Below are 11,112 nucleotides of genomic sequence, written 5' to 3'. Positions count from 1 at the left end.
CTCCTTGCCACTCGCTGCCTCTATTTATACGGCGTCAGGCGCAGGGCAGGGCCGGCAGCTGCCGCACGGCCAGCACAGATGCTGCTGCTGCCGCTCTTCCACTTGCAGGGGGCCCTGGGGATGAGGACAGGGACAGGAATGGGGCACAGTGGCAGTGCTGCAGCACCGGGAAGGGGTCATGGCATGAGCCATGGATGCGGCGGCACCCTGACATGGGGTTCCTTGGGTAGCACTGCCCATGCGGGATCATGGTCTCCGTCGCAGCATCCCACTGGCATGAGGTAGCGGATCTCCTTGTGCTGGCTCAAGCTCCTGCGGCCCGTTTTTGGCGGGATCAGGATTTCATGGAGGGGGAGAGCCAAGCATCATGGCACCACGGAGTCCCCCATCTGTCCCCAAAGGTGGGTGTCCCCAGGCACCTTGTCCTGGGCTGATTTGGGAGCTTCTTGAGCCACCACAGGTCACCAATTCCAGGCAATGCCATGTGCCCCATAGGCAAGGGACATGCCTGGATGTGTCCCCATTGTCACAAGCGCCACACTGGGAGCATGGCATGGGGATGATGGGGGCCAGAGGTGCAGGATCACCAGCTCCTGCCACTCTCACTTGTAGGAGACAGCCACTCAGCACTGCCCCCAAAGCCTGCCTATAGCAGGCCATCACTGGAGGAGCCACTTTTGGGGGGCCACAACCCAGCTTTTTCCTGAGAAAGGAACAAATTGGAGGAAAACATGAGCCCCCTCCCCTCACCAAGCCCAGCTTTCCTTGCAAATGTGGGAGCAAAGGAGAGCCCCTGGCCCCGAGCTGGAGGTGTCACAGAAGGGACAATGGTGAGGGAGCAGGGAGGAGCCAGTCCTCAGCTGGGCACCACTGAGCACCATGGTGTGGATGGGGAGTGGGAGAAGACCCAGAGCCATGGGAAATGCCAAGAGGTGGGTACCCCTCCCCCCAAAAAAGCCTTGTTGAGAGATAGATGCCCCCACCTCGACAGAGCCATGATGCAGGCCAACAGCCCCAAGGAGAGCCATGCGGAGATGAGTGCCCCCCAGCTATGGGACACCCCCATCCTGGCACACCACAGGTGCCATCTGCAGGGCAGAGGATACAAAGCCTCACCCCAGCCTTACGGCCTTGTTAAAACCAGCCCCAGACCCCCCCTCATCTCAGCAGCAAGCTGAGCCCCAATGTGCTTGCAGCATGTGCAGGCAGCGCTGGCAGGGCTGAGCTTTAAATATAGCCCAGCCACTCAGCAGGAAACCTTGCAGAGGCCAGCATCCTCCTGCCCGCTCCCTGCCTGTGATTCCCACTGCAGGCAGCACTCCCTGTCCTCCCCACCAGCCCCAGGGCCCCCAAAAGGGACTAGGGTCCCACAGGGCCTGGAGCTGACGCTGTCCCCATCACTCCCACAAATGTTAATGCCGGGACCGAGCTTCTAAAAAACCAAGTACAAACTTTATTTTGTTTCTTTACAAAGGCACGAGCCTCTTTTTTTTTTTTCCACTTTCTTAACAAAATAGAATAGCTTCTCAATCAACACAAAGACCTGAAAATCGTAAAAAAAATACAAAATAAAACCAAAAAAACAAAAAAAAAGGGAAAGGAACCAAGAAAACAGCTGCGGCGGGGGGGAACCTACCAAATACCACCCAGGCTCTACACACAACTGGCCTAAAACCCTACAGCCGGGCGGGGGGCGGTGGGGGGGGGGACACAGAGAATGGAGACCCCCCCACTCGCCACAACAGACCCAAGTGACACAATCACGAAGTAGAAAAGCTCTTCGGAGCTGACAGACCCCGCAAACCGGATTAAGTGCTTAAAGGAGAGATGGGAGCAAGGTGGGGGGGATGGAGACAGGAATGGGGGTGTGGAATCAACCCCTGAACCACCATCCCTGTGCCAAAGAGGTGGGCACTCGAAACACTGCGGGGTGGCACCTGCTGTCCTTCCTGCCTGTGCTCCGATGGCATAATCCCAGGATTTATTTTGGTCTCCCAAGGGGTTTTCCCTGCCCCACACAAAGTGTGGGAGCCATGGTGGGGCTGGTTGTACCCCAAAGCCAGGGATCTCTGTCCCACCTTTGCTGCCGTGTCACTTGGCATCTCCCTGCTGCTTAAAAACGAACATTTAATTAAAAAAGAAAAAAAGAAAACAAACCACAAAAGAGAAGGAAAAACCAAATTAAGATCCCAACCAAAGGCCCCATCCCAAGGGAAAACCATCGGGAACAAGGGACGACTTGGCAGGATTCCCCGTTGGTCGGTGGGGGGGGGGGGTTGATAACATGGGGTGGGGAGCTGTGACCCCCTCCATCCCTAATGTCCCCCCCCCACCATCCCACTGCGCCCAGAGCCCCCCGTGTCCCATGTGGCCACCCTTGAGTGCCCACCCCCCCCCCCCGAGCCTCCCCCCCGGGAGCTGCAGGGTGACCTCCGCCTGCCTCTAGCGCTCTGCTTTACAGTATTGGGAAAAGGTCATAAAAGAGACCCAAATCGCGTTGTATTTTTTAAAAATCTCAGCATATTCTCTGACGTTCCCCCCCCCCGGCCCCAGTCCCCAACCCGGCTGCCGGCTGGGGGGTGTCAGGGCAGCTCCCCGTCCCCCGAGGGCTCTTCTTTGCTCTGGTCCATGGAGTCACTGTCGTTGCCCTCGGTGTCGGAGGCGGTGTCGGAGGCGGAGGGCTCGTGGCAGGCGCGCGCCGGCGTCACAATGACAGCACGTCTCTGCTCCTCTTCCTGTAGCTGTTTCTCCCGTGTCCCCTCGATGTGCTGGATCGCCTGCCGAGGGCAACCGCCGTTCGTCAGGACATGGTGTACCCTCTTCTGATGCACCCAGCGGGGTGAGGGACCCCCGCAAAGCACCCCTGCCACCGTCCTCCCTGGTGCCCCCCTTACCTGAACGATGGTGTCAAGGTTTTGCCGGGACGTGGAGACTGTGTTGATGACCGAGGACGGGCCCATGGTGACCACGGTGACGTGATGGGAGGGAGGCGGCGCTGGAACGATCACAGTGGGGTGGTGGGTGGGCGCTGGGGGAGCATGTGATGGCAGGAGCTGGAGAGAGAAGCAAAAAACCCCCTAAGTCAGCACAGACCAGGGCACGGTGGCGATGGGGAGAGCATCACACTTCTTTGTGGAGACCAAACTCCTTTGAGAGACCACAAAAACTGAAGCAGCAGCTCAGCTGCTCCAGTTCACCCATCCCGGACAAATGCGAGAGGATGCCAGCTGAAAGCTGCATCACCCTAGCTCTGGCAGAGCGGAATGTAAAATCTCCCTGTATTCCAAAGGGGAAAGATTTGGACTTTTAAGCCAAAGAGAGGCAAGTGCCAGCCCTCCCATAGTCCCGACCTGTACAGCTGGGAACCTGCCGCACCCCTCCCAGCTCCTCATCAGAAGAGCAGATGGGAAGATCCGCCCTAGCAAGAGGCTAAGGAGAGTTCACCTAAAAATAGGCTGAACTTCCCCAGGAGGCGGCCGGCAAGGATCCTGCAGGGACGCAGCTCCGCAGAAGCCAAGGGAGGGAGGAAGCCAGTTTTTCTCCCTCCCTTTGAAGCTCCTCAGACCGGCATCCCCCCGGCTGAGCTCCAGGGTGGCAGCAAGCAAGGACGGGTGCCAGCAGTGAGCAAGGACGGGTGCCGGCACTGCGCTCACCCTGCTCTCGCCTCCTCACTGCACCAGGCTGGCCAAAGGCTCCCCCCACTGTTAGCAAATCCAAGTGTGCCAAGGGAAAAAGCAGAAGGCTCCATCCCTGTAGGACTGCCACATCTGCGCAGCACCACTGCCTGACAGCTTGACTGCTCCCCCTTCCTAACATGGTGGGTGGCAGGGAGCGGTTTGGGGATCCCCAGAACTCAGTGGGAGTCACCCAGCAATAGGTGATCCCCCAGAGATGGGGCTGGCCTCCACACCACTGCAAACCACCTGCCCCAGCACAGAGACCATGAACTGCATCAACCACTGCCAGCATCACCCCCAGATGGGATGGATGTCACTTTATCACCTGAGGGTGAGGAAACATGCCTGCTGGGAGCTGGAGCAGGACCACACCTCATTCAAGTGGGAGCTGCTCTCCACTCATGCCTGGTGGGGAGAGCCTAGCAGGAAGGCACATGCTGCTGGGGGGGGGGCAAATGCTGCATCCAGCACCTCCCAGCACAGCTGTGGAAGGCTGTGGGCTTGCTAACACCAAGCTGACTGAATCCCTGCCCAGCAGAAAGCAACCTTCCCAAACAAAGCCATCTGTGCTGGGGAACAGAGCTGCTTGGAAGCTGCTGCACCATGGTCCAAGCCATGATCCCCATACCACCAAAACATGGGGTACCCATAAGCACAGCGCCTCTGGATGCTGGAGTGGGCTGTGCAGTGACCTCTTTCCAATTCTCCAAGGGAGAAAGCTTTGCTGGGACCTCACTCTTCATCCCAGCCTAGCCCACAGAAGGTGCCAAGCACATCACCAAACTGCCCGATCACCTGTATTTCATTGCCCATGCACCCAGCTGCACCATTCAGGTGGCGGGAGGCTATTGGGGTGGGCTGGGACAGCATCTACACTCACCTGGGTTCGGATCTGCTGCTCGCGCTCTAGCTTCTCCTGGTGCAGCAACCTCACCTGCTCCTGCTGCTGCTGGAGCTGCACTTGCTGAGCAATCACCTTCAGCTTCTCGGGGTACATGTGGGCCTCCAGGGAGCGAACCTGCCGGCCAAGAGAGCCCTGACATTGGTGGGGAGCCCAGCCTGCTGCTGGCACAGCATCCCCTGATCCCCAGCCATGGGCTGTCCCACTCCATGCAGTGGCCACAGCAGAGCCAGGGAGCCCACAGCCAAGCACAGCACAGAGGTGGCCAGAGCAGATGAACTGGTACACTCCAGCCACACCAGCATTCCCAGGGAGCTCCGGAAGGGCTAAAGGATGTTAAAGGATGGGTCCATCTGGATCTAGCCCCACATGGCCTCACCTGCTCCTCCAGCATCATGCGGACCGAGCGTTCCTTGTCCAGCTGCTGCCGGAGCTCGATCATCTCCCGCCGCAGATCCTCAGCCTTCTCATCCTCCCAGATGTCTGGTGAGCCGATCCCCTCGTCTTTGTCCTCTGCCCGTCGTCGTTTCGGGGAGGAGCCACTGAACTCCTGCAGGGGGGGATGCGGTGTCAAGGGACAGGGACCAGCTCTGATGCTCTCCCCACCATCCAGACCATATCTGGGTGGTGCCACCCTCTTGACCAACCCCCAGCACAGCTCCCTGCAGGGAAGGGTCTCCCTAGGACATGGGATCGACACCTGGGGACAGATGGCTCCTGTGCTCTGAGAACACCCACCCTCCTGGTCCTCACTCCCCAGCCTCATGCAAACGCACTTCTCAAAGGGTAGTTCAACTGGGCTGCTACAGAGCTGAAGGTGCCACCAGGCGATATCAAGATGCCCCAAATGGAAAATGGGACCCCAGCCCCTCTTCCCCTGCCAAGCAAAGGCCAGGTTGAACGGCACTCCCATGCCAGGAGGGTGTGAAACATCTCCATTCCCTGGCTTATTAGGGCAGAGGATCTTGTCCTGACACCAAGGAACAGTGACAGTGTCCCCTCCCTGGTCAACCGGGACTGTCCCATCCCCTCCCACCCCATCCCTGGGGCGCACAAGCAGGTGTTACCTGGATGAACCGCTTGAGCTGGGTGTTCTGCTGCAGCAGCCGAGTCTTCTCCTGCTCCAGGGAGAAGATGTACTCAGCCGTTTGCTGGAGGATGGCCGCCTGCGGGAGAGCCGGGAGGGGAACACTGAGGCAGAAGAGACTACGGCATCTCCCCAAGCCCCACAGCACTGTTCCTTGCCTGGCCCCAGCATCTCCATCCAGGTTCTGCTTCACCCCTGAGTCTCCCCTGGCATTTCCATTATGGTGAACCTCCAGTTCACTTGTCTCAGGAACACATATGGCAACCAAGCACCAGCTCCTCACCATACTTATCTCCACAGCATGGCCACCTTGTTACCAGGGCACCTGCCACCCTGCTCCCAGGGCACTGGGTGCTGTCACATACACCCAGCCCACTCTGAGACACCAGGGTTGCAATGCACACCCACTCCCATGAGAAAACCTCTTCCCGAGAGACCTCCATCACTGAATTAACATAAGCAAATACCCCAATTACTCTTACAGCCCTGTCCTGCCCAACAAGGAACTCTGAAAACCTTCACGTGCAGAACAGTGCCTGCATGCTGCTCACCTTGCTGAGCTTCTCCCCATCCGTGTGCGGGATGAGGGTTTTCAGAGACTGGAAGCCAGCATTGATGCTCTGCATCCGCCGTCTCTCGTTGCTGTTGGCAATTTCCCTGCGTATCCGCCGCTCCTGATCCCGCTGGGTCTCCGGAGTCAACGGGATGTTAGCCAAGCTATGAGAGAGGCAACTGGTTAGGGAGAAGGGGGCTGCACCCCTGCTACCAGGTTGCCCCCGCTTGTCCCCCCTTCACTTTGCAATGATGATGCCAACCACCAATGGGATGGCAAACACAGAGGGGATGATGGCTGTAATGCTGGCCAGCACAAAAGCAGGGTGGGTGAGTTTCTCCAGCCCCATTGAAGCTCTGGGGGACGCAATGACTGAATAGCCCCACTGCAGACCCCCCATCTCTGCTGAGCTCAGACTGCAGCTGCCCCACGCCAGTACCAAGGCTGGGCATGGTGGGGACCCCTGGGCAGGCAAGGGAGGCTGCGGGTCAGCCGGCTGTGTCCCCACAGGGCCAGCCGGCGTGTGTGGCCCCGCGAAGGCGGCTCCCTCCCTCCCGCCCTGCTGATGGTTTCCAGATGACAGCTCCCAGCAGAGAAGCCCCCGTCCCACCCCAAGCCGCAGCTCCTGCCCGCTTCCTGCCGCTGCCTCCTCGCCCCCCCATGCCCTCGCCCCGCAGATGGGCCGGGAAATGCCTCCCAGAGCTGTCAACACCACCAGCAGCAAGTGGGGACAGCGGCAGGGAGGGATATGTGTGGCCAAGGCCAACACCCATGGGTCAGGGGCATCAACGCCCCCAACCAAAGCCCGCTGCTGCGGGGCTCTGGCTTCTTCATCTACACCCCACTTCCCCAAGAGCCCAGGGAGCACGGCAAGCGAACACTGGCAAGAGTTTTGGATCATGGGGATGGTAAGCCTGCCAGGTAGTGGCCAGCACCAGCAATTAATAAGTGCAGTGCAGGGCAATAGCTGGCCATGACATCAAACCAATGCAACCAGCAGCCCTGGCCACACCACCAGTCGTTTCATGTGCCCACTGCTGCCAGCAGCGGCTCTCCCCAGGGTGCACGCAAGCACCCAGCACCCACCAGGCAGGCCACCGGCACCAAGGATGCTGCAAGGCATCAAAGACTAAACACAACAGCTGGGCGGAGGCGCAAGGCAAGATAAGATGGCTCCAGCCTCAGGCCCAGGTGCCCAGCAGCTCCGGGAGAGGGAGACGGGACCGTCCTACCCAGCGCCTTGCCAGCGCCAGGCTGGAAAGCAAAGCCTGGCATCCTACCCTCCCTGCGGTCCCAGCAAGGCCATGGAAGAACCATGCAGATCTGGGAGCCCTAAGTGGCAAAGCCAAGCCAGTTAGGCTTAGCAGCAAGCCACTTGCTGCACTGCCGGGTGCCCAAGCAGCGTCCAAAGGGTCCCAGGCCACCCATCGCCTATTGTGACCAGGGAATGCACTCCAACTCCTCCAAGATACATGGCATGGGGAAAGATGCTCATCCCAGAGGAATGGGAAGGGATACCAGTTTAAGCTTAGAGGCATGAGGAAAGACAACAGCGCATCCCAGAAGGATGGGGAAAGATCCAAGCTCAGTCCATAGGGCCAGGAAGATGTTTGTCCCCAGCCACTGAGGCAGCATCCCAGTGCAGGCTGGCACTGGGTGCTGAGTGCCTGCTGCACTAGCTCTCTCCCGTGCAGTTCCCAGTGGGTGTCCTGGTGACTGCAGAGCTTGAACGGGTGCCTGGGGGTCTGCACTACTCACAGGGAGCAGCCATCCAACCACATAGACCAAGAGCTGCCTGCAGTTGGATGGTGGCACAAGGCTCCCCTCCAGCGGTGGCCATCACCCCACCCTGCTCCTGCTGAAAACCAGCTCCAAACTTGTCCCCAAAACACGCCAAAACCCGGCAGGTCTCAGGGACACAATCCTTTCATACAGGCAGAGTCTGCTTCCCATCCCCCTGCAGCAGTGCCTGGTGGGGCCAGAGGTGGCCAGAGTGCGGCTCTGGGATGCTGAAGTGCCAGCTTGCAGCCATGCAAGGGGAATGGGGCGGAGAGGCCCAGGATTGGGCAGCAGGAAAGTGGTTTCTTCAATACCGGGGAAGAAGGAAGAGCCTGCTTCCTTGCCGGGAGACCTCCCACAACCTGCCCCAGCTGCTCTTCCTGGGAAGAGACCCGAGAAGTGACTGTGAAATACGGAAAGGGGGAAAACCCCCATGAATTTGGAAGCTGGCTTGGCACCCCGCACTGCCAGGGATGGGGTAAGACAGAGGCAAGGTGAGCAGGTGGCACCCACCAGAGCCCTGGCACAGGAAAGAAACCCCAGGGTGTCCCCAGCCTAGATCTGGTGCTGCAGGTTTGGGTCAGGCAAGCAGAATTTGGTCCTCCTCACCCTTATGGTCCAGCAGCCCCTGGCACAGCGCAGCAGGAATGTCACACTCGCCTAGACCTCAACAGCAGCAAACTCACGGGGCTGCTGAAGCTCATTGATGTCATGCCGCTTCTGCCCGGCAAAGACGCTGGGGCCAAAACTGGCCCCATTCTGCCCGCAACCAGCGCTGCAGCTTGCACTGGTGTGCAGGGGAGACAAGTCTGTGCAGGCAGCATGTCCCCAGGCTTGCAGGCAGGGTGTCACAAGCTCCCTGAGGTCACAGGCAGGGTGTCCCCAAGCTTGTAAGTAGAGTATCCCACGCCTGAACGCAAAGCATCCACAAGCTTATAGGCAGGATGTCCCTAAGCTCGCAGGATTGGCATCCCCAAGCTCACTAAACTCACAGGCAAGCTGCCCGAGGTTGCAGGCAAGGTGTACCCGAGCTCGCAGGCACGGTGTCTCCCAGCACCCTGAGCTCACAGGCAGGGCAGCCCAGAACTCAGGGTGGGGGAAAGACAGTGAGGCTCCCCAAGAGCTCTGCCCCATACCAGGGGCAGGTGTGGGGCCATGCAGCCCCCCAGCCTTGGGCACAACGTCCACATTTCCCTGCCCCATGCACTCGCCCTCCCACCGAGGCCACCGGCCCACGTTGGGCCACAGCAACCCGCAGTGACCAACATGGGGGACGCCAGAGAAGCCACCCCACAGCTGCACCCCCAGGTGCCCTCAAGTGCGGGCACCCCCTCAGCACCATCGGGTCGCAGCCCCTGGCCCCAGGTGAGCCCGTAGGGCAGCGGGGACCTAGGGCAGGCCCGCCCCCGGGGGAGGGAGCGTGTGGACTCGGGCTGGCGGGGCCAGGCCCCAAGGGGCCGCGGCTGCCCCACACGTGTAGCGTGTAGCGGGGCCTGGCTGCTGAGAGCTGCCCCACAGCGGCTCCAGGGGCGCGGGCTGCCCCACACACGCGGCCGGGCCCCTCGGCGAGGCAGGCCCGGGGCGCGGGGTACCCTGAGCCGCTGCCCCGGTCCCGGACCGCCGCGGACCGTCCCTCATGGCCCAGCGGGGCCTGCACCGCCCCCCACGCGTGGCGGGGCCCGCCCGCCGCCGCTTCCCCGCCAGGCCCCGCCGGCCCGGGGCGGCCCCGCGGCTCCAGCCCCATGCCCGGCCGGGGTGCAAGGGTTCGGGGGCTGCCCCGATCCGCCGGGGCTCCTCCGTCTCGTCCGCGGGCTTTGTGCCGCCGCCTCCCCGCACTACATGTCCCGGCAGCCCCGGCCGCGACCCGCCTCCTCCGGGAGGGCTGCAGAGTCACGGCCAGGCCCGGCAGTAAACACACCCCCCCCGCACACCGCGCCGGACCCCCCCGCACCCCTTTAACCCCCCCCCACCTCCAGACCCCCCAACCCCACGGGGCAGCGGCGCCGAGCGGGCCGCGCCTCCACCCCCCATCCCGCCACGCGTGGCCGCCCGGCCCCATGTGCGCGGCGGGACCACGTGCGGGCGGTGGGACTGCGGCGGCCGCGATGTGCTTCCCCCCCACCCCCCGATCACCCCCAAACCCGCCCCCCACATGCGGTCCGCGGGCACCGAGCCCCGCGCCGAGCCCCCCGCGCCCCCCGGCCCCCACCTGCAGAGCCCGCCGATGACCTCCTTCTCGGATTTCCTGAAGTGCTGCAGCGACGGCACCTTCTGGGCCGGCACCATGAAGTACTCCATGCCGGAGCGGCGGGGGGGCGGCCGGGCCCGACTCCGGCTCCGGCTCCGGCGGCCTCTGCCTGCGGCTCAAGGCGGGAAACAGCTGGTGCGAGCGCGGCGGCTCCCGCCCGCCGCCGCCGCCTCCCCCCTCCCGCCCGCCCCCGGCGGCGCCGCCTCCGCCTCCGCCAGCCACCGGCCCATGTAAACAAAGGAGGGCGCGGGGAGCGCGGGGCGCGGGAACGACCCCGGCACCACCTCACGGCGGGGCTCGGCAACGGGGGATCCTGCCCCGGCCCGTCCCGCCCGGTCCGACCTGCGCGTCCCCAGCCCGTACACCCCGTCCCGTCCTGCGCAGCTCCGTCCCACTCCGACCTGTCCCCATCCTTCCTATCCCATCCCTTCCCATTTCGATCTGTCCCCATCCTTTCCTATCCCACCCCATCCTACCCCATCCCATTCCAACCTGTCCCCATCCCTTCCTATCCCATTCCATCCCAACCTGTCCCTGTCCCATCCTGACCCATCCCCATCCCATCCTATCCCATCCCAACCTGTCCCCATCCCATCCCAACCTGTCCCTGTCCCCATCCTGACCCATCCCCATCCTATCCTAACCTGTCCCCATCCCATCCTATCACATCCCATTCTGACCTGTCCCAACCTGACCCATCCCCATCCCATTCTGACCCATCCCCATCCCATCCTGATCTGTCACCATCCAATCCTATCACATCCAATTCCAACCTGACCCATCCTATCCCGACCTGTTCCCATCCCATCCTATCCCATCCAATCCAACCCATCCCCATCCCATCCAACCTGTCCCTGTCTCATCCTG

At 61.6% G+C, this 11,112-nt stretch overlaps 1 protein-coding gene across 1 annotated transcript; it reads right to left on the bottom strand.

Moving 5' to 3' along the window:
* Positions 1-2,582: 2,582 nt before the first annotated feature.
* Positions 2,583-10,342, bottom strand: TFAP4 (transcription factor AP-4; the record flags this gene model as incomplete). The annotated part of the gene is made up of 7 exons (XM_080617385.1): positions 10,207-10,342; positions 6,217-6,382; positions 5,646-5,744; positions 4,958-5,128; positions 4,558-4,695; positions 2,895-3,053; positions 2,583-2,777 (listed from the first exon to the last, which is right to left on the bottom strand). Exons 1-7 carry the CDS (start codon positions 10,293-10,295, stop codon positions 2,583-2,585), a joined length of 1,017 nt encoding a protein of 338 aa, XP_080473511.1. The 5' UTR covers positions 10,296-10,342.
* Between the last annotated feature and the right edge of the window lie 770 nt (positions 10,343-11,112).

The sequence above is a fragment of the Psittacula echo genome, assembly GCF_963264785.1.
Source record: "Psittacula echo genome assembly, chromosome: 5".
Taxonomy (NCBI): domain Eukaryota; kingdom Metazoa; phylum Chordata; class Aves; order Psittaciformes; family Psittacidae; genus Psittacula; species Psittacula echo.
This window is presented reverse-complemented; position numbering and strand designations above follow the sequence as displayed.